We start from the raw sequence: 24,058 nt of genomic DNA on the forward strand, positions 1-24,058 counted from the left end.
TTCATTATAATGACAGGGATAATAATTATTATCCCCGTTTAGAAAAATAGAGCACTGCTTGTGTTTAAAAGACCTCGAATCGATCGGCATGATGTTGTTCCTTGCAAATTGTCCAAAAATTGGTAGATGGTTATGGTGCTGGATTGTAGACGACCCATAGCTCTGCATAGATTAGGCTATCCATATCATTCGAATATACTAAAATTCGCGGTCTTCTGATCCAATGGAAAGAATGGTGACAACTAGACCAGTGTATAAGTAGTGTATTTTAATGTTGCATCAAGTAGTAACAATACTAGCCATTAGACTATCGCCAATTAAATAAAATACATGCATAAATGGATAATATTTCGATACTGGATCCAATAGCAAGCATGCTAATCACTAGACCGGGAGGGCTACGACCGAAAATTATTTATTGGATTTATTGTGCTGTTTCAAACCTCAAAATTATATACTCATACTGTATGAAGAGTACAGGGGAAAAACAATCCAAGTCACAGTTCTTATAATGGTGATATCATCTACAGTAATTCAGTCTATTACTGTTTTTCTTATCTAAACTGGTAATGGAGAATTATCACCACGGCTACAGTCATCCTTTCCTACTTTTTCATTAGGAACAGCAATAAATTTTGTAGTAATGTATTGAATTAGAAGATGAGCATTGTGACTTTGATTGTTTTTCCCCTGTAGGCCTACTATTCATATGTATGGTTGCTCCCAGACCTTGAATTATTTCTCAAGAAATGACCTTGTTGATCGCGTGCACCGGCTTCCTTGTATAGACATTGTAGAAGCCATGAGCAAAGCACCGACCTTTTAGAGCTCTCGAGGCGCTGCTGTTGTGTTTTCCTCTGGATCTGATAATCCAACACGCAGCCATGTTATAGCTCGCGCAAGGAACGATTACCGAAAAACAATGGTGGCGTTACTGTCTGTTTTGACTTGTGTATGTAGGCACGCCGAGGGAGCGAGAGATGCGGGGCGATGGAAGTACTGCTTCTTCCGAGAAGATGGGGACATCGCCTGTGAAAATGAAGAGCGTAGCAAGAAACAAATTCGAAGCGAATTAAACGCGGAAGATTATGTTTACGAATATAATAATGATACTCTGCGAGGGGAACACTCCATCACCATGTCATGAAATAAACGCACTTGGAAAAGACACGTTTTCACATGCAGTGGAACTGAAACTAAAACCGTAATGTAACTGTCACAATGCAAGACTGATTCTATCGATGTCGTTTCTCTTTCGACTGTACTCTTGAATATCATTCAAGTTATCTCGTGACCTGTCTTGTCGTCGGCAATTCCTTATCGAATTGTTTCCTTCGCATTCCTATCGCCGGTAATCCCTGCTTGCGAGACCTATAGCTGCATCTCGACTTCAAGGCCTAGGCCAATGGATATACGAGAGCATTTGGTTATGTACGTACGTATTTTGAGGATAGTGACAACGACATCAATCCTGTTGTTGACTTGAGACAAAACAGAATGATTCCTGCTCAATATGTTAAGAATGGGAGAGAGATAATCTTAACCCGGTAGTCTGGTATGACAACTCTGTACTGACAATCTTTGGAAGGTTTTAGAACCAATAATAATAAAATGGATTCCTGCCTATGGTCTTGGATTTAATTTCCAGCATATTCTGTTACAAAGTAACATAGGACTGACATCACTACTGCTACTCACTGCCGATTGTGTCGTTAAGCAAGAGTCTGAACATTATGCCATCATATGGGTCTTTCGGGGCCTGTAATGGAATCAGTAGTTTTATTTTTACCTATTAAAAAGTGACTATTGCCTTAGTTTCTTTTCTTGTTATTGACACATCTCTCCTTCATTATCACCGTATGAGCATTAATGACTGTTTAAAAGGAAATATTAATTTTATTTATTTTTTGATTTTGACGATTTTGCAGGTGACAAAATGTTGGGAAAGATTCTGTCCGTTCTCGCCCGAAAGAAAACACTGACGGATGAGTCAGTGGAAAAGTCAGAGCTGGCTCGATGTCTGACCATCATGGACCTCACAATGTTGGGCGTCGGAAGCACCCTTGGCCTGGGAGTGTACGTTCTTGCTGGTTCTGTAGCCAAAACCGAAGCTGGTCCGTCAGTAACAATCTCCTTTCTGGTAGCCGCAATTGCGTCTGCATTTGCCGGTGAGTATTATGACGACTTATAATAATAATAATAATAATAATAATAATAATAATAATAATAATAATAATAGTAATAATAATAATAATAATAATAATAATAATCCGGGCGCTATAGCCCTTTTAAAGCATAGAAATGCCAAATGGCTGCTGGCCTTATGTCCACATGCCGAAGACGCCACGTTATGACGACTTATGTTCGATTAAACATTTGCTTCTATTACGCAATCGAAACAGTTCTAGAGCAAGGCAATCCTGTACGATAAAATTTCATGGCAATATATTTTCGTACGTAAATAATGTGCATAACATTTTTTTTTGGGGGAGGGGGTTGTGAAGTAGGCATTGAATGAAAGCGACTAGGATATTAGAGTACATAGAAGTAGCTTTACCGAATAATTTGTTATTCTAAGAAATATTGTTTAAAAAAATAAATTATAATATTACTGCATTTTTAAAGTTGTATATAAGACACAGTTGTGAATTGGAATCCCTTCTAGAGCGTATATATTTTCCTCTTGTCTTACTAGCAAACATTCTGATGGGGGCAGATAAAAAGTTTTTTTTTTCTTTCACCATGTTAATAATGTCAAAAGAAGTGCTTATACCAATTTTGGCCACTCGACCGCAATTATGAGGGTCGTAAAACATAAGTTCGCCAGGATCCGTTAACAGAGAGAAAATATAATTTCATTGAAAAAAAATTATTGAAACAGACACAGCTATTGTTGAACTATTTTTCAACATATTCCCCACCGGAATTGAGACATTCGTCACATCATGGGCTCGACAGAGAGGTGCAGACGAATGTCAAAAGCTGGCTCCGGTCCCAGGTGGCGGACTTCTACGACACAAGGATACAAAAATTGATCCCATGGTATGACAAAATGTCTCAATTCCAGTGGGAATATGTTGAAAATTAGGGCAACAATTGCTGTATCTGTTTCAATACATCTTTTCATCAAATTGCGCTTTTTTCTGTAAATGGCCCAGGGAAAATCATTTTCTGGACGACCTCGTAATTGCGTTCGAGTGACCAAAATTTGTATAAGCACTTCTTTTGACATTATTAACAAGGTGGAAGGAAAAAGATTAACTTTTTTATCTGCCTTCATCAGAATGTTTGCTTTGCTTATTAGCTATACTAATTCTACATCGCGGGCGTTCGAGCATGCGTATGTCTAATTTTAAGTGCAAAAGTCTCGTATGTATCTTACATTTAAAAGTGAAGTCCATATATGGAAATAAAAAGCATCGGTATAAGTTACTACATTTCATGTAAATGTTGAATATTACCTCCAAACGGCGGATACTTTAATTTTATTTTTTGCTCAAGAGTTCCACTCCAGGAGTAACGTGCCGAAACAGTCCGTGGAACCTGGGGTTGAGGGGCCGCGGTGATTCTACGTGGAAATGTAAAATGGATTCTGTAGGCTGTACAGGATTTCGGGGAGGCCGCAGGGGAATCTGTAGCGCGGAGGGCCTTAGTGCATATTCCATTCTGGGTAGTACAATGCGCCCACTCAAGCGACCTAAGTGCGAAAGCAGTCCCCAGCTCGTGCCCCTCCCCTCAAGGAGGATAATAGTTAATAGAAGGCCTTTCTCTTCAATGGTGTCATTCTACATAATATAATATAGTACTCTGATTGATGTTGTGGCTGATATGTGCATCTACAGGGTGTATCTAAATTCAATACTCAAACTTCTAGGGATAATACAAGGAACAAAAACAAACTTTTTTTGCTAAATTACCATGGATCGGAAACTAATTATTGAATGACAAAACCAGAAACTGTACTGTAATACCGTAACAAATAAAGAATACTGTTGTAAAGTAACTTATGACACATATCTTAGATATTTCGCGAAAATAAAGATTCTGCTGACATCTGTCGCAAATCTTGTTATACATATACTCATACCGCATGCTGCAAACAAAAAAATTATTAACTTCAATGGAGCTAGAGCAATTTGTTAAGTCTACGATTGTAACACTAAATATTCTTGGCCTCTTTTATGCCAACCATGTTGGTAAGAAAGAAATTGTACTGTACTGTGTACTGCTCGTTGCTAACGATACTGATTCTATAAAAAATAATCTAAATAATTATAAAAAAATCGTGACCAAACATGATTCATCTAACATTTTAAGTGCATAGTCTCTAATGTGTAGTGAAAGAAGTTCAATTCTTTAATCACGCTACAAATGTTACTGCTTATAATATAGCCTATATTATTTAACTATCATGTAAAAGACAAATATAAATGAAACCATTTTCTATATTCTAAAATAAGAAACTGCACTTTCTTTTTCTGGATCTCGTACAAAAACCTTTTTCACTATTTAAAAAATGTAAGATAGCTGATTTTATTTATAAATTAAATTGTTTTATAGATTATATAATTAAATTTAAAAGAGTGTCCAACATAAAATATCTATTCTTATATTTTACGAATCAAATTATCCGATATTAATATTATAATAAAGTAACACAATTTTTTAAGTATTAATACATTCCTTCCTTTTATTTTAATATTTATGAGACCGTGCTTTTGTGGACATTCACCCAAGCTTAAAAAGAAACAGGGAGTTTTACGGCTGATGATCGACAAACATTCATTTCACTCTCCACTATTTGTGCAATGATCCAGTCGGAGAGGATAAAGTCTTAAGTTAAAATCGTAACGGAAAGTATAAATAATTCTATATACAGTAATTAATTTATCTTAGAAAAGCGTTTATCTCGTTGATAGAAACTCTACTGTTTCATTTGCCATTTTATTCTACATATAATATAAATGTCACGAATAAAATAATGTTTTTTTGCAATATTATACTAAAAGTTAATGTATTTCATGTGCATAATTATTCGTGATGAATTGACTCATAATTATTGAATACGAACAAAATTCGCCAATAGGTGTAGTTTAATAGTTCAAGAGGAATTATTGCAGCACACAGGCAGACAGAAAGATAGACAAGAAGACGATGTGGCCAAAGCCTCTTTTCCAGTATCAGGGATACCGAAAAAGAGACTTTCCGCGAAAATTTCGAAATAGATTTTTCAGCATCGCAATAAGTTCGCTATATAATTCGTAAAATTATAAACAAAAACAAATCAAAATAAAAAGTGTGACTGATCCGCTGGGCTTATATCATCAATTGTGTGAAAATTTCCAGACATGGCATGAATTTTGTCCTAGGTAGATTTTAAGTTTAAGTATGGACTGTATGTAACAGTACTGTAGATTTCATTTTGCCAGTGTAGCTAAATGTTGAGTTGCCAACATTCAAACGAAGGTCATTGCAGTAGTGGCCTGAATTCAGGAGGTCAGCTGGTACAAGAATATTATGAATAGAGACGGATTTCCATGCAATATCTAATCTTAAAGCATGCATGTCTGCATTACTTCATTATCATAGTATGACGAAACTTGCACAATGAAGGAAAAAAAACACTAAGAATATGCACTAGCAAAATTGAGTTCTACACTGTTACATTTTTATTTTCTTTTGAAACAATGTATTACAACTAATTTCTCCAAATTTTCTTTACTTAAGTTCATGTGTTTACCAGACAGCACGTTCTCGAACACAGAAAATAACCTTTCTACGTCACAAGAAGTGACAGGTGCATACTTAAACGAAGAAATTTGGGACAGTGAGGTCGAATTGTAAGTTCCATGCATTTTCGCATGGTCATGACACCATCGGGAATCGAACCCGGTACCTTCCGACTTAGCAGCGTTTCGCCTAAACTGCGACGCTGCCGCACTTCCGAAAATTCACAAGTACTTGCGTCTTCATTACTGCAATTACAATAAACTACGTAACCGTTCGTCTTTAGAAATTTCTTTTTCTCACCCTATTCAACGGAACGGAAATTCAATGAATTTCTAAATCATTGAAGCACTGTACAAATACATGCAAACGACGTTCAATTGTATATTTCAGCCAGTCCTGATGCACTGACTAATAGTCTTGACTCTATCTCTTTCTGGTCTCAACAATTTGGACTTAACCTAAACCCAGATAGGTCGGCCTTATAGGCTTTGAGGTTAACAACTTTTGTCAGGTTTACTACGCTGCCATCTAGTTGTTACATAAGGAGTCACATCATAATTCCCATTTGAATTGCATTAGCGACTGTACTGCCATCTCGTGTTCGTTTACGGCGGACGGGTGGCGACCTAGCGGTTGTTCTCTTCAAAGTGCTGCCGATTTTAACATAGCGATGAGTTATCTGTTACATATATGATCTAGGCCTAAACGCATATAAATGACAGGTTATTCAGTTCGCGAACCATAGGTTAATTCCTGATATCAGCGACCTGAATATTACACCTGTGAACTTCGATTATTGCGACGTTTTGTTCAGTGATCTCAGAATTGATTCCTCCCAGAAAGTACAGCGTGTTCATAACGCGTGCGTCCGCTTCGTTTGTAATGTTCGATATTAAGATCATATCTCACCTTCTTTCGAGAAGTTATCATGGCTTAGGTTACATGAGAGGAGAAATCTACACTCACTTTCTATCTTATATCGAATTATGCACACTTCATCCCCCTCTTATTTATTCGCCCTTTCCATACTCTCTCTCGTTATCATAATATTAATACTCGAACCAGAGGCGGGATATCAAAGTTTTCATTAAGGGGGGGGGCAAAAATTGAAACACTTTATCTTTTTACTTAAAAAATCATCTTTAATTTATCTCAAATTATATTATTAGTTACAAGTATGAACTCAAAGAATATTCAAAGATAGACAATATAGACAAAATAATGTTGCACAATTTGAGCAATACAGTAACTGAAGCAGAAACTGACAAATTATGACAGTGGGTATGAAACATCTTGTTTTAATGATTTACATTTGCTATTTCTCAGCGGCCTAAATTCCTCCATTAGGCTACCATAAGCTTATTCAATGACTTTGCTTACTGCTCCCTCCCACTCTATCCATATTTTTATTTACACTTATCACAATCATGAACATTTAAGACAAAGTGCTATCTCCTCTGCTGCCCTCTATAAAAAATACTAATTACTTGATCTACATCAATAGCACTATCACTCTTAATTGCTAATAAAGGTGAAGATGATAATCTTCCTTGCCCTACAGTGTTTCTGCAGTATGTTTTCAGCCGTCTCAAACAAGAAAATGATCGGTCACTTGAAGCTGAATTCATTGGAATCCTGAAATATAAAAGAAATAGTTAAAAAATCACAGGGAAATCATCTTTCAAATCTTTTTAACAAGAAGTGTAGCTCTTTCTACAATAGCTTTTCCTTTGAAGGCTTGCATGCGATAAAAGCATTCAAATTCTGTCTGCAAATATTTCTTAGTTGCATTAGTGTGTCTAAATCCTTTTTTTTTATGTTAGACATTTCTTAAAAAATTGTGTCAAAAAGAGGGTACAAAATAGTGACTTTATAAAACTGTTCAACTCTATCATATGGGACTTTATTTCCATCGCCATATCTCAAAGGAATTCTTGATTGCCTTGGAAACTCTGGTGGTCTGAAGTTGTACTTTTGCACAAGCTCAGAACACAAATTCCATAGTTTCTGAAAGAAATCATCACTTCTAAACGATTGTAAAACTTCAACAATAACTTTCACAACATCTTTCACAGCGACATGATTAAGTTGAGGCGACTGAAGTGTCTTTGATAAGATATCACACTCAGTTAGCACTCTTCGAAACAACAATAGATCAAAAACAAAATTGAAATCCTCGATGCATTTTAATAATAAATGAGCCTCTCCTTCGCAGGTATGGCTGCTTTCTGCAATTTCATGCAGGCTGCAATTGTGGTGTCAAGGTTATCAAGAAGTGATCGAACAGCTTCTACACGGAAGTACGAGTATCATCTAGCGTCAGAGATTTCAAAGTTAGAGTCCCATCGGCAAATGATTTACTATTTTTTTCGGATCATTTCAAATATATCAAGTATTTTAGCTGATACCTCAATGAAGGTATAGAGACTTGCAGGATGTGAAAAGTATTTCGAATCGACTGGATTCCTTTAAAGAAACTAACAACGCATAAATTAAGTATATGAGTATGACAGTGCACATAGTACATTGCAGCTGGATTCTCTGCTAGTATTCTTGTTGCAATCCATTTGTGTATTCCATGCATTTTAGCTGCACCGTCGTAACACTGGCCAGGTAAGTTTTTAATGTCAAGGTCCAAAGAAAGTATCAGAGATTTCAATAACATAGAACGTACTTTAGAATCCTACAAATGATTAATAATTGATTTTCATGTTTTCTTCAACATACTGTATCTTATGACAACTGTTACTTGTTGATGCTTTGAAATGTCTTGTGTTTCATTTGCAATGGTGGAAAAAAATTCCACATTTCTTAACTTCGCTTGCAATAGAACATTTCATAGGTATATATATATATATATATATATATATATATATATATATATATATATACCTAAAATTTTTCTCTTGGTTGATAAAGAAACGTTTAAATAACGCGTTGTCTTTGCTACGAAGTTTCATTAACTCCAAAAAGTTACTTTTGTTCTGTGAAAATCCAGTCTCATGCCACAAGAACAGTAAATGTATCGGTGAAATTGAGATTTATGGTGACATAACTTGCAATCCTCTTAAAGGTATAGTTTGTCTTCCACAAAAAATCAAACATTCACAAATTGCATAGAGATATTTGCGATTATCTTCCACGTCTTTTGAAAACTGCTCGCTTAGTTTCTTATAAACAGTCCTACTTCTTTCACTTTCCTTTAGCAATAACAATTTCACACTGTTGTTCAAATGTGATTGAGATTTTTTATGGCTATCAAAACTACTGATTGCTTTCTTCCAGTTACAAAAGTCCTTTGTTGTAAAAGCATCACCTCCTTTACTTATAGTGCCTTGATATAAAGATCGACACACAAAACAGTAAGCTTTGTCACTCAGTGAACTATACTCTAACCATGAATAATCTTAAACCTTATACCATTCAGGCCTAAATTTTCGCTCATTGGTTACAGAGAAATGTAATACATCTGGTTGAAAGACTCCGACGCTTATAAACGTTTAGCTAGAATTGGGTCATTACAAGAATCGCGCTCATTTATAGCAGATACATTCTGATGTGTACTATTCTTGCGGACATTTATGTTGGTTCAGAGGAAGATTCAGCGATTCCATTTTGATTTTTCAATTCTGTAGACGGTTGTCCATTTTTGTCATCTGTAAATGAGAGCAAAACAAAATTTATTGCTAAAGCGAAGCATTTGTAGCTTGTTTTCAGAGAAAAACATAACCTCTACTACTACAAATATAGGCTTTGGAGGTCTGGCTCGTGTTCTTTGCTATTCGTTTACCTATCGTCTGTAGCAGCTTCATCTGAATTTCTCTTTATAAGATATGTTGTCAATAGTTTTGGTCTTTTCGTAATCTGAGACATATTATAAAAAAAAAAACAAACAAACCAATAATACAGTCTCACGCTCATTAACGGAAACTGCCGTTTACTGCATTAGGCTTGGGAAGCGTTTCGACTCTAGAGGGGATTTAGCAAACTACTACTACTAGTACTAAAACTTCCCACTATAGCGACACGCTCAAGGTCCAGTGAAATTCCAAGGAAGCGCCCTTTCATCCCCATAGAGCGTACTGCGCTTTCTTTTTTAATCGGTTATTTTACGACGCTTTATCAACTGCTATGGTCATCTAGCTCCTGGATGAAATGAAGGTAATAATGCCAGCGGAATGAATCCAGGGTCCAGGGCCGAAAGTTACCCAGTATTTGCTCTTTAATGGGTTGAGGGAAAACCACGGAAAAAATCTTAACCAGGTAACTTGTCTGTCAGGATTTGAAGCCGGGCCAGCTAGTTCACGGTCAGACACGCTAACCGTTACTCCACAGCGGTGGACACTACGCTTTCTCAGACTGATGTCGTCTATACGACAGTCACAATACTCTTCCAGTCGCACTATTTTAAATAGATACTGTACTACTAAAATGATTATAAATAGGATCTACTGAAATCGGGAGTGATGGTGGAATGATTGTGGGAACCTTCGCTTTGTCTACCTGAAGTATGACTTCCCCAGCACCGAGATTTGAACCAGTGTCCGAGTCATAAAAAACCAGCGCTCTGACAACTGAGCTACAAAGCGGCCTTTATAATATTCTATACATTCCAATGAGTTGCCAGCTTCTCTCGCGCTAAATTTAGTAAAAGAGAAAAGTTTTTAACAAATGCTGTAGTTTAGGACCAGACATTCAACAAAGAAATAACGATGAGGAAGTGGGAATAATCGTTGTCATAGCCACTTGATCTGGTGGTTGGGGCGGAGAGCAGAATGTGAGGTCATGTAAGCGGATGGACGTAATTGGGCTGTTACTTTTCTTTTATGTGCCCTGTGATACAGATGTTATTGCCCATAACTGAAATAGGAAGTGGAAAATCCCTTGGGAGGCAGTAACGAAAATGATAGAATCATCCTTATAGTTGAGATATATTAACATCATGGATAAAGGCTTTATTCTACATAATTTTAATATGACTGATGAGAATTTATTGACACTAAACGATAGTGTTTTTAGCTTTCGGAAGCATACAAGGTATACAAAAAAAAAACAATATAGGCCACTGCCGTGCATCAGGCGGTAGGCGCGTTTGCCTGCTGATCCGGAGATGAGCTCGGGTGTGGGTTCGAATACGATTACCGTTTGGGCTGATTACATGGTTGGGTTTTTCCGAGTTTCTGCAACTGTAAGGCGAATGTAAGGTAATTTATGGCGAATTCTTGGTCTCATTTCGCCAAGTACCATTTCGCTATTACCAATTCCATCGACGCTAAATAACGTAGTACAGTAGTTGGTACAGCATTGTTAAGTAATCAACTAAAAACAACATTGCTTATTTCTACAGCAATAAATTCTAATAGGTCTGCTACATACTGTACATAGTACATAGGCTATACCAAGCGCACATTCGCATACGATACATATATATTTTTTTATTTTAGTAGGTTATTTTATGACGCTTTATCAACATTTTAGGTTATGTAGCGTCTGAATGGGATGAAGGTGATAATGCCGGTGAAATGAGTCCGGGGTCCAGCACCGATAGTTACGCAGCATTTGCTTGTAATGGGTTGAGGGAAAACTCCGGCAAAAACCTCAACCAGGCTGCCCCGACCGGGAATCGAACCTGGTTTCGCGGTCAGACGCGCTAACGGTTACTCTACAGGTGTGGACTACATACATACATACAATACTTGTGAATATATAATGTTGGGTCATACATCTGACTAGAGCCTTGGTTTTTAACAACCGCGCAATGACGCCTACTTGAGCGTGATGCGGCACGTAGAAGTCAAATTTGTGTTTATTTAGGAGGCTGGATTTTAACAGCCACACGCGTGACTATTGCGCAGCGACTCTGTGTGAGACCCGCTGAGTAATGCTCTAGGGTAATGCCCAATGCGGCAGCGGGATCCAGATTTTGACTTCGGCGTGACACGCAATAGTGTGTTATGCACTGTGGTATAATGATTAGGGGTCGGAATTTAATTATGCACTATAAAGTAGTATTGCTACTTCGTATATATTATGTTTAACCTAGCCCCCATACACGTCTGATATAATAAAATGACATCAACTATATTTTTTGGATAAGCATGCTGCGCTTTACCGTTAAGAAAGCGTGGTTTACAGCGTTACGAAGTTCAGATATTCCAGTAATGTCAAATAATAACCTAAAGGATGCAAGTATTGAACTGCGCGTCTAACCCTTCACACGTGAAATTCACCTTTGCAGCAGTTTTCAAGAGGCGCTGTGCTTAAATTTGTTTTGTCTTTTTTTAAAGATTTCTGTGAATGGACTAATTATGCAATGCTTCCTACACCACAGCTAAGTATCCAGAAACATCTGATATCAGACGCGTATGGGGGCGTAGTTAAATATATACGAACTAGCATTATACTACTTTATAGTGCATATATTTCCGACCCAAGTAATGATATAGCCATATCCCTTATAACAGGTTGGAAATTTTTTAAAATTGTTCTTGTATTGTAGGCCTTCAATATTTGTCTTTGTATCATGAGTTCCAAAGAAGAGTTTGAAGACAGATTATTAATAGATTGTATGCGTAGTTTTCCTGTTATTTACGACGTTAGCAAAAGTCGTACAAGGGCAGGATGTCCGAGAAAAATACCTGGAAATGTAGTCTATCCTTCTATTGAAAATATTTGTGGCACCCTCAGTTGCACAGTAAATCAGTGGGCCTAATCTTAAATTATTAACATCATCACCCTCCTCCTCTTGAAGCAACAGCCAACAAGGCAACAAGTGTCAACACGAAACACGCGAATTTCATGATACTCCTAGCGAGACGCACAGAATAATTCTTCTTATACTGTGGTCTCTTAAAAGCCACGACAGTGCGCCTCACGCACACGTCAAACTTTTGGTTTCAGGTTGTGCCGCACCACGTGCACGCAGGCGTCATTGCGCGGTTGTTAAAACCCAAGGCTTAAGGAAGGTAAAACTGCAGACCAAAGAACCTAAACCTTGAAATTCGGTGAAAATGATGATAATTTCCAGAGTAACTAAGTTTATTTTTATAAATAATTTAGAAAAGTTCTGTGTACAGTAACAATGTAACCTGTAATTTCTGTAATGAGTGTTATTCTGTAGGCCTAATAAATGTTCGTGACTCGAGATGAGAGGTATAAGAGTTCCGGCTTGTTGAAATTACATTATTATTTTTTTTAATTTGTAAGGTGAAGGAGCATATAAAAGGAAACTTAGAACGTCCACTCTACAATTTTTATTACTAGGCCACATTCACAGTATTAAACAACGCCGGATAATTTTGTGGTATTTCTAGTGGGAAGAGAGTATGTACATCATGTGTAGATGTTCATGTTATTTTCATTATATTACTGTTTATTATCTATATGCAATCATAACGTTTCGAATTAACTTCAAAGTTAATTAAGTTCTCGAATTACCAGGATAATGTGAAACATTCTTGAATGCATTCACAAACCCTCCATTCGACAGTGGCAGATTTCTTTAAAGCTATATGTAGTTTACGTTGTAAATATTGTAACAATTATAATTCTGAATATATCCTATGTCGTCCATCGCTCTGGAGTAACGGTTAGTATGCCTGATCATATACGAGTGGGCCCGGCTTCAAATCCCGGTTGGGACAAGTTACCTGGTTGAGGTTTTTTCCCGGGATTTTTCCTCAACCCAATAAGAGCAGATGCTCTTTAGGCGCTGGACCCTGAAATCATTTCATCGACATTATCACCTTCATATCATTCAGAAGCTAGATAATCACAGTAGTTGATAAAGCATCGTAAAATAATCCGATAAATAGTATGTGTCAATCAACTCCAACGTTATACTTATGCATTTCTTATCTCAGTGGTCGTCAGCACTCTGAAATGTGCAAAGGGTACTCGGTGCTGTCCCGTGTGCACTGTCGTGCAACAGGGAGAGATAGAGAGCATACCCGCTAGCAGCTACGGAGTGCACCCTAGTGCACTGCGATTTCCGCGGGTAACACCGTGTCCTAAGTAAATGCGAGCACGAGCAATGCGGGCACCGCGTTAAAACACGCATCGCAAATACCTGCGAGGAAAAGCGAAGGTGTCCACTGTAACTGCGTACGGCAGTTTTTAATGCAAAATATCGATTTTTAATGATCGACGTGGACGCATATGGAAAAGACAATTATGTATAAATATTTCATAACTCAGCTATTTATCAAAACATTAAAAAATGACTCTTTACCTTTACGAAAAGTTGCGCAGGTACGTAACTTCGAAAAAAAAAAAAAAGACAATTTTTATTCTTAAGAGACAAAGCTTATCCTTTAAGAACATATCTAATGAGACCCTATACTAGAAGAGTTCAAAACAAGATAACGGCCTCACATTTCAATTACCGTTTATCACTTTGAAGAATGACTGTAGAATGGAGTGTTGTTGAAATCTATTGAAATTATTGTAGAAAATGCATTTCATATTGTAAAATAATTTTCCATAGCGCTATAATTGACAAGGAATAGGATGCTTCTACCAATGTCTCGAAAGATAATGTGAAGCAAGGATATCATAATTTCCAGCACTCGAAGGCAAACAATCGTACGTCGAGAGCAGCAGAAAATGTGCGAGACACCTTTTATCAATAATTTTAATTGAAAGTAATTTAATGTTTAAGTAATCTCATTAACACGAGCTTTGAAAACAATACATTGATTAAAACCTATATAATTACATATTTACTTATTTTAAACTTAATTGAATATCCCGTACTATCAGCTACAGAGTTCCATTCTTTGTCAATAGCTAAACGATCCTTGTACTGAGGGTTTCTTTTGTTCCACAATACATTTCTTGTTTATACTTCGGAAATTAACACTTCAATTGCTATTGCTTGTCGGACGACATCTGCGGTGAAAATCAAACCGTCTTAAATTCCAAACAATGCGTGCGGTGCGGCTTCACAGCATCGTATGAATCGCACGCCTCTCGTGTTCACGCTGGACAACTCCATTTATTACACACAGATTGATTGTGAACGTCAACCGCAGTAAACGCATCGCACCGCACGCACCGCCTTGACCGCCTTAACCTTGGACATGGCGTAAGAGAGACTAGCCCCAGCGTGCTCTGTGCTGACGACCCCTTATCTCCTTCATAGCTGAATGAACAGCGTTAGCCGAGTCCAGTCCCCGGCTGTGACATTTTTATATTATTATATCTTCGCAATTTGAACATAAGTTACTCAGAGTTATTGCATGTTTCTTGAAGATATTTTGGAAAAATTACGTAGCTCTGAAAAGCGCGGTTTTTGGATGTCCATTTAATGTACACATCAATAACCTTCTTATCACCAACTTCTTTTAGTCAAGTGGGAAGGAATACACTAAATTGTTAATACTCGCGGAAGCATATTATAAGATTGAAACAGATATATGACCAGAACAACAATTTATATATTGCAATCTATAATATGTGACTAACGTTATCAAATCACGATGTAATCCACAATAAATGAAGGACGGAAATCTGGGCAAAATATTTAAAACGTTCGAGTTAAGTCGGGACAATTTATTTGGTTGGGGTTTTCCCTCAACCCAACATGAGCAAAAACTGGGCAACTATTGGTGCTGGACCCCGGACGCATTTCACCGGTATTATCACATTCATTCCATTCAGACGCTAAATAACCTGGGTTGTTATCACTTTTTTCACATTTTATTAACAACATTATTATATTTATTTATTTATTTATTTAACCATAGAGATAAGGCCATCAGGCCTCCCTTCCTCTCTACCAGGGGATTACAACTACAATATTAAGAATACAATTACAATTATAATTACAATTAATATTAAATTTACAGATACAATAAAAATCAAAGTACTAAAAGATTAACTGATTAATAAAAGCTAGACAGTTTATTGTAAAAGTTAAGAAGAGAGAAGCATTTCTCTTATTTATTAAGTAAAAATTAAACCTACTCTACGCAGTAAGAAAATGCTTAATAAGCTTGCTTTTGAACGCTACTAAATTCCGACAGTCTCTGATGTCACTGGGTAGGGTATTCCACAAGCGCGAGAGCGAGATTGTGTATGATGATGAATACGATGATGTCTTATGTGTTGGTATGGCTAGTATGCGGCTATTTTGCGTGCGTGTGAAGAGATTATGATATGATGACAGGTAACTGAAACGGGAGGCAAGGTAGGTAGGTGTAGAAGTGTGAAGGACTTGGAAAAGGAGAACAAGAGAATGAAAATTTCTACGTTCGTTAAGCCGTAGCCAGTTTATAGTTTGGAAGGATGGGGTAATGTGGTCAGCGCGACGGACATCGCAGACGAAGCGAACACAAGTATTATGAACACGATGTTGATACAGCGTCGTAAAATAACCGAGTAAAATTAAATAAAAATAATGTAAATTGTGGCCTTTATGCATATCAAATTCTACTTGTCTATGTACATACATTGTAATGTGGTAGTAGTAGTAGTAGTAGTAGTAGTAGTAGTAGTAGTAGTAGTAGTAGTAGTAGTGACAGTGGTGGTAGTGATAATAGCTCTCATGGCAGCGAGTTGGACTCTGGATCTGATGTTACGATCTGGCGTGGGTTTGAACCCCGTTTGGACTGTTTACCTGGTTAGGTTTCTTTCCCAAACTGTGACGCAAACGTCAGGTAACCTCATAGCTAATACTCGGATTCATCTCGCTGCTGACAAGCACAATGAACCTTCAGGCTTCTGTGTATTCGAAACAGGGGAAAAAGTAATATAAGTTATTATAATATGTAATGGTGTACGTGGCGATCTCAATTTTGAAGGATTAGACCTTTGTTCCACTTCGTTCTATTTCATTTCTTTGTTTGTCTCCCAAGAGTCTAATGATGTTTCACTGGATATTTGCAGTCTCAATCGACAGGTTGACCTGCTGGGACAACTGTCAACAATAATTCTACATAACATGGTCATTCAGGGGGAATAATACGGTGGGGAGTGGTAATGTGGACTGTTTTGAATAAAAAAGTTAATATAAACATGTGTCCAATTTTCAATGGAAATACAGCTGTTTGAATGTTACACATAGCATATGTTACAAGTGATAAGAAGGAAAGAAACGTAACTTAATGATTACATTTATTGCTTATTTACATTGCATTAATATATTTCAAACAGTTCAAGGTTATGGTTAAAAAAATACACCACCGGCAGCAATACACTTTTCCACTCTATTAACAATAGTAAGTGTTGCTCTTCTAAAGTCTTCTTGTAATTCTTTCATGAGGACAGCACTATTCATAATGCGAGCGAACAATTTGTCCCTTGTCTTTACTTGTTTTTGTACACATCGCATTTCATCCACTCCCACAGACAAAAATCGACAGGAGTAAGGTCTGAGGTTCTTAGTGGCCAGTAAGTTATCCACCGCGGCCGATCCATCGTAAGACCACAACTGGAATCACATGTTATTCAGAATGCCGAGTGTTTGGCTTTGGCATCTGTTTCAGACTTGCGCTCACATCGGATCTGTACGGACTAACTAAAAACAGTTCTTTATCTATACTCATTACGAACAGTGCTGCCCTCAGACGATCTCAGAAGAGGGATACGTAGTACTATTCTTTTGTACGTACTTAATAGTACACAGTCATTTGTAAGATTTGTTAGACGTAATATTCAAACGGCTGTATCTACACACCAATTGAAATTTGGACACATGTTTATATTAAGTTTTTACTCAGAATAGTCCATGCTACTACCACATACAATTTTAATATTTCTCCTGAATTACCCTGTAATAAGTAGAGACCGAAATCTTAGCCACTACTCTTGAGTACGGGGTTTGTGCAATGAGCGAAATGATTGGATGAAGAGTAGTGGCGCGTGGTGCTGCACGATTCAAAAGAGACTACTCCCGCATCAAGATCAACAACCACAGTAAGACATAAAATAATGTTTTCAAGAGTAGGCTGTGTTGTGTATTACAAAGGAATAAACATCGACTTTGCTGTATACTTTTAACTTAAAATGTTACTATTTCACAAGCACTACTCTTAATTAAATGTTTAAGCCTATATTACAATGATCTTTTATGTAAAATTTTAACTTAACATGCTGCTATTTCATAGGTACCGCTCTTAATGCAATGTTTAAGGGGAGGCAGAGGTGAATATTTCAAAATCCACAAAATTTATCCGATTTGTTTGAAATTAATCATGGATATTAAGTATGTTATTAGTAATGGACATACCAAGTTTCAACTTTCTAAGTACAATAGTTCTGTAAATATTAATAATTTTATAAAACTTTATATCGTTTGCTATAAAATGCTCCATGCACCATATTGTAAGAAATTTTCAATATTTCTTTTTATTTATATGTTCAGATAAGGTATATAAATACTGATAAGTATTAGTTTATTGTGGGAATAATATAGTAATACAGTTATCTTGGTTTTAATATCATACTTTTAAGGGCACAAAATCAAAAATTAACATCGAAATATGAAAATAAAGATAATAAAAATGGAAAAAAAAAAAATTTTCATTTTTTCTTCAGTTTTGTTCGAAAATTTCACCTCTGTCTCCCCTTAAGATCGTATTAAGATTATCTTTGTTGTAAAATTTCAACTTAAAACTCTTGTAAAACTGTGACACAAGTACTACCTTGAATGAAATGTTTAAGCCTGTATTACAATAATCTTTTTTGTAAAATTTAACTTAAAATACTGGTACTACTATAACACAGGTACTGCCCTTGTGTACAGGTTACTTTCCAACAAAATTTTCAAAGTGGTTGTCCTTAACTTTGTTGAAAGGAATGTTGGTATGCACCATCATTTCGTACAGATGTCTGCTAAATTCGTCCGCTGTCACTGAATTACTAGTTGAAAGTAGATCGTCAGACTTTTCGTTTATATGTTTTTTAATTCCAGTGCTGTTGTAAATATCACCTTTTAAGAACAGAATATAATGTCAGTCTTACATAAATTACAATTACGTCGCAACTAACACAGGCATAGTGTCTTCCGAATTCCTCTACTCACTTATGTACTTTCGTACACTTGTTTTAGACACCTTTATTTCAACTAGTAGTGCATAAAATTATAAACATTATTAAACTGAAGTATACTGTACTTGTTTAGGAGTAAGGAACCTGTTTAGATTGGCCCTGTAGTGCACGTTACTTGTGTTTGTGATCAGGGAATCTACTGAAGGACACGTGACGTAATGTATATCCCATGCACACTTATACTCATTCCAATGTTGTTGGACTAAGAAAACGGCCTTTAGTGAGCACAGTGCTGCGATAAACAATTCGTCTATATTATTGCTTGCGTCTTGAAGGATTGTTTTGCGTGCCACAAATCTATGAGATCTTCCCTTCCGGAAACCACGATAAGGACTTAATCATGAATTAAATGTTCTTAACTCTCGACCCGATTTCAACTATGGTTAATGTTAATGTTATGTTTTATTTAACGACGCTCGCAACTGCCGAGGTTATATCAGCGTCGCCGGTGTGCCGGAATTTTGTCCCGCAGGAGTTCTTTTATATGCCAGTAAATCTACTAACATGAGCCTGTCGCATTTAAGCACATTTAAATGCCATCGACCTGGTTCGGGATCGAACCCGCAACCTCGGGTATAGAAGGTCTGCGCTATACAAACTGCGCCAACCAGGCCGAATTTCAACTATGGTCCGTCCCAGGAATCTGTGGAGTAACTTCACTCTTATGGGGGCGGAATCTATCTTTGCCGGAGTGTATTGCGGGCAGCATCAGCTCGAGGTCGCTAAGGGGTAAGATGTTCGTGGTAGAAGGTTGAGCAGAGTTCAGATAGAAATGATCCAATTCCTGCAAGCGATTGTTAGCTTCGTTCAACCAACACCTCCCCCCAGAGCGATCATTGGCCATAGCCCTCCCACATACCACTTTCGCAGAGGTCTTGTTTCGTTTTTCTACTCTACAGGACGGACCATAGAGGTAGTTAAGTATGGAGGCAAGTACGGTAACAACTATACCAAGAGAAATTCAATCTATATCCGGACTTTCTGGAGGGCTAACACATTTTTAGACATAGAGAAAGTGTCGCTAGTAAAATCAAACATCCATGTCTAATGCGGGACACGAATCCACGACTATAGCTTCCATGAAACGAACTGTGCGGTTTTGCTACGACATATACATCACGGCAGATTAAAGCCAGCCTCGGTTTTTCTGAACCGACGCATGCGACGTGCGAGATGCGAAGCCCGCCTCGCACAAATCCGGACTACACGAGAGATAGTGAGTGGTTTCTATAACAGAGATGCGAGGTCTGCGCTCCTCGCAACTAGAGAAACCACTCACTATTTCTTGTGTTGTCCAGATTTGTGCAAGGCGGGCTTCGCATCTCGCACGTCGCATGCGTCGGTTCAGAAAAACCAAGGCTTAAAAAGTAATGTTAGTGAGATCACATCGGAAATAGGTACATGTGTGTAAGTTACAGGTGGCCATTACTTAAACCTCGCTAAGCTGTGATAATTTGCATGCCATTGTCTTTGGCTTACAACAGAATGTCACACGAGTCTTATTATATAATACTCGTTAGCGAGGGCAATGTCAAGCTGTCACGCATGCAATTCTCTTCCCGTCATCTGTGATGTCCCACGGAGATGTATACTGAATACTTATGAGTGCTAATAGAGGGAATTTGAAAGTGTTTAGAACATAAAATGGCATGAGATGAATAGTCCTGTTGACACTAGAAATTACACAACGAGATGTCTTGAGGTGAATTTATAACACATTCTTTCGCTGTGTAAGGCATGGCTTTTAGCACCTGGTGCAAAAATATGCGAGAGAACATGTTAAGCAATTTCCAAAAATGTATAGAAAAGGACGGAGGGCAGTTTTAATATGTTCTTGATTAAATAGAGTGATTACGTAACATGTTGCCAACGTCAACCCATTGCGCCGCGTGGACGATAGGTGTACCGTTGTTACGCATACGAAAGCCTCCCGCCGTGCAGTGCGAGCGGACCACGTTAAACTGAGACAACCAAAGTATAATGGATCATGACACTGTACCTGGTAGATGGTATATAATATGTAGCTTTGGTACAGAACAATCCTTAAGTGCCTCAACTCATTAAAATCATTCGGAAACACTTGTTATTGCAACCCCTTCAAGAGCGAATTCATAATTTAAGAATGTTAGCCTACCACAAATTCCAAATTAGACCCACTGGGATAGAATCTTGGGGTGCTATTCATAGACATTTCGCTAGCCCGCGCTACGAGCGTGCTAAACTAGCCCCGGCTGTCGACTGATTACTTGTACAGGATTCATATCATATCATATCGCTAACACTGGTTTATGAATACGAAAAATGTTAGTTCGCTGATCATCCACTGGAAGCCCGCGCTAAGAATGTCTATGAATACAGCCCTTGAACTTCAGTATAGAAAGTCGATGATTTTGGTGAAAATTATTTACAAGTATTAAACAATAAACAAGTCCCAAAAATACTGTCATTTTGTGACAAAAATGTAGTAGTAGATATGGATTTATTCAGTAATTATACACACAAATGCATTGCAATATCATAATTTTCCCTTAAATCCAGTCCTCGGGGTTTATTGACAGTACGTGCTTTGCAAAACATGTCCTACTTTGTAGGTTTCCCTCCCCTCACCTATTATTAAAATACAACTACTCTCCATTAAACAGACAGATTAATAACACATTATATTATCATATACTCTAACCTAACTTATTAACATATGCATATAAAAGTGTATAATTGAATAGTTAGCATTATCCCTTCGTCAGTTCGTATTATAAACTTCAATAGCTGAAGTTCTAAGCTGTCTCGCCTTGAGGAGGAACAATCCAGTCTTTTGTTCGTATTCTCTATTCCCCATGAGGTCAAGAGGTCCGACCTAGCATCGGGTGTGGTAGATATTTTCTTCGGAAATGCTGTTTTATTACATTGCACTAGAATGTGCTCCCATGACTTTTTCCACACAGTCATAATACTCGTACACTGATGCATACATAAGGCTTACATACATACATACATACGCCTACATACAAGTGTTCTGCCCATGGGCAGGTCTTTCACTGCAAACCCAGCATTCTCCAATCTTTCCTATTTTCTGCCTTCCTCTTAGTCTCCGCATATGATCCATATATCTTAATGTGTATAGTATTTTAACTAAATCTGAAATAAAGCACCGGTCGACTTTTTGTTGACAATATAGAAAAAAATACAATTATTTTTTCGTTTCTTTGTATAACCGAGTATCGCCTATGTTCTATGAGTTTTTCATAGAGAAATATTTCTCATACAAAATAAATAAAATAAAAAATAAAAATAGCCCATAGCATTTCGGTAGCTAGGGTATACAATTCTTAGCAGCTATTCTGGAAAAATTCATGCTAATTTGAATATTTCCGCCTTCATGTGCCTTTCCCTGATTGTCCCTATTCTGACCTTCATTGCCCATCTGTTTCCCAATGTATTCGTAAGATGAGCAGATACAATAATAAATTAATACTTGCGATTTATATATCCGCATGGTATAAAATATACTCTTTATTATGCATTATGCAGTTGTTTCTATTCTGATAATACGCAAGAACTATAGGTACGTGTTTTTTTGCAGCGTAAAATAAACAATGGAGTTTTCATTAAAGTATTATAATAAATTTATATTAGGTTGCTGGATACCCGATCCCTGGCAGCTATCTAGGAAAGTTATTGCTAATTTGGATATTTCCACCTTGATCTACTTTTTCCAAATTGTCTTTATTTTTTCTTTCATTGGCCATTTGTTTCCGAATATATTCGTAAGATGAGTAGGTACAGTAATTAATACTCACGATATATACATCCGCATGATATAAAATATACTATTCATTGTACAGTTATCTCCATTTTGATATGACTACGTACATGTAGGAGTAGGCCTACTTACGCAAGAGCTACAGACACGTGGGACTTTGTACCAGCGTAAAATATAGAATGGGGTATTCATTAAACAATGATAATTTTTATTTATGTTAGGTTGTTGGACTTCCGGAGTGCTCGGATTTTAAAACTATCTCTAATTGAAAGAATTTATTCAACCTGTAAGAAGGTAGGCCTATTTTAAAATAACGTTATGTTAAGATGGTGTGTTTTGACATTTCTATAACTTCATTTATACCTTAATGGCACGAATGATCTGTTAAGTTGATTTAAATAAACCACTTTTAAACTACACTATGTTAACCCTTAAAAGCCGGAATTATTTTTCGTCAAGTTTTTCGATTATTTTGTTATAGACTAATTAAATGGATATAATTGAACACAACAATGCTTTTGTTTTCAATTGTTGAAGCGAATATGTGGCATTACAGGGCGTTACCATATGGTAACGCTAGGTCATTATGTTGTCAAATCTTAAAGAATGAGTTGTTGCCTTATAATGTCACCTTTCAAGCAATTTATTGAACTTAACTGAACTTTAGCATACAAATAATATATTCATCATTCATTCAGTGTCCTGCCCAAGGTCAGATCTTTCACTGCAAACCCAGCATTCTCCAATGTTTCCTATCTTCTGCCTTCCTGTTTGTCTTCTCGTATGATCCATATGTCGTCTATCATCTGATATCTTCTTCTGCTCCGAACTCTTTACCATTCACTCCCGTTCACCATTCCTTCCAGTGCATCCTTCAGTAGGCAGTATCTTCTCAGCTAGTGACCCAACCAATTCCTTTTCCTCTTCCTAATCAGTTTCAGCATAATTCTTTCTTCACCCACTCTTTCCAACACGGGTTCAATTCTTATTGTCTGTCCACTTAACACGTTCCATTCTTCTCCTTATTCACATTTCAAATGCATCTATTCGTTTCTCTTCACTTCGTCATAATGTCCATACAATACCACACTCCATACAAATAATACAAAAATAAGAACATTATTTTCACAATACCTGAACAAATATACATAATAGAATTATTGTCACAAAATACTCGTATGAGCAAAACACATTTTCGTAACATAACGTTTTACATTAATTTTTTGTGTGATTTTCACATATTTCGGTAGTAAGGTAAAACATTATGATATGATAAAAAACATGAGCTACATCAAATTTTGAGAAAGCTGTATGTCGGAAGAGCATTCTCACTAGCACATCGCTGTCTTTTGTTTCCGGGTATCGGAATCACTAATGTTCCATTCCATCGTATCTTATATAATCAGATGTTCTGCGAGTGACGTCCAGAAAGTAAGTTTACCCGGAGCTGTTTACAGAAAGAAACCACAATTTCATGAAAAGATTTATTGGAACATATACAGCAATTGTTGAACTATT

General features: G+C 37.0%; 1 protein-coding gene across 3 annotated transcripts in view; it reads left to right on the forward strand.

The window, feature by feature from the left end:
• Window positions 1–24,058, forward strand: part of slif (cationic amino acid transporter slimfast) — a 136,760-nt gene that overhangs the window by 39,232 nt on the left and 73,470 nt on the right. For all 3 annotated transcript variants that reach the window (XM_069834658.1, XM_069834657.1, XM_069834659.1), the window contains one exon: window positions 1,929–2,168. In XM_069834658.1, coding sequence (XP_069690759.1) covers window positions 1,937–2,168 — 232 coding nt within the window. In that variant the 5' untranslated portion in view covers window positions 1,929–1,936. The remainder of the gene's footprint in view (window positions 1–1,928; window positions 2,169–24,058) is intronic.

The sequence above is a fragment of the Periplaneta americana genome, chromosome 9 (assembly GCF_040183065.1).
Source record: "Periplaneta americana isolate PAMFEO1 chromosome 9, P.americana_PAMFEO1_priV1, whole genome shotgun sequence".
Taxonomy (NCBI): Eukaryota; Metazoa; Arthropoda; class Insecta; order Blattodea; family Blattidae; genus Periplaneta; species Periplaneta americana.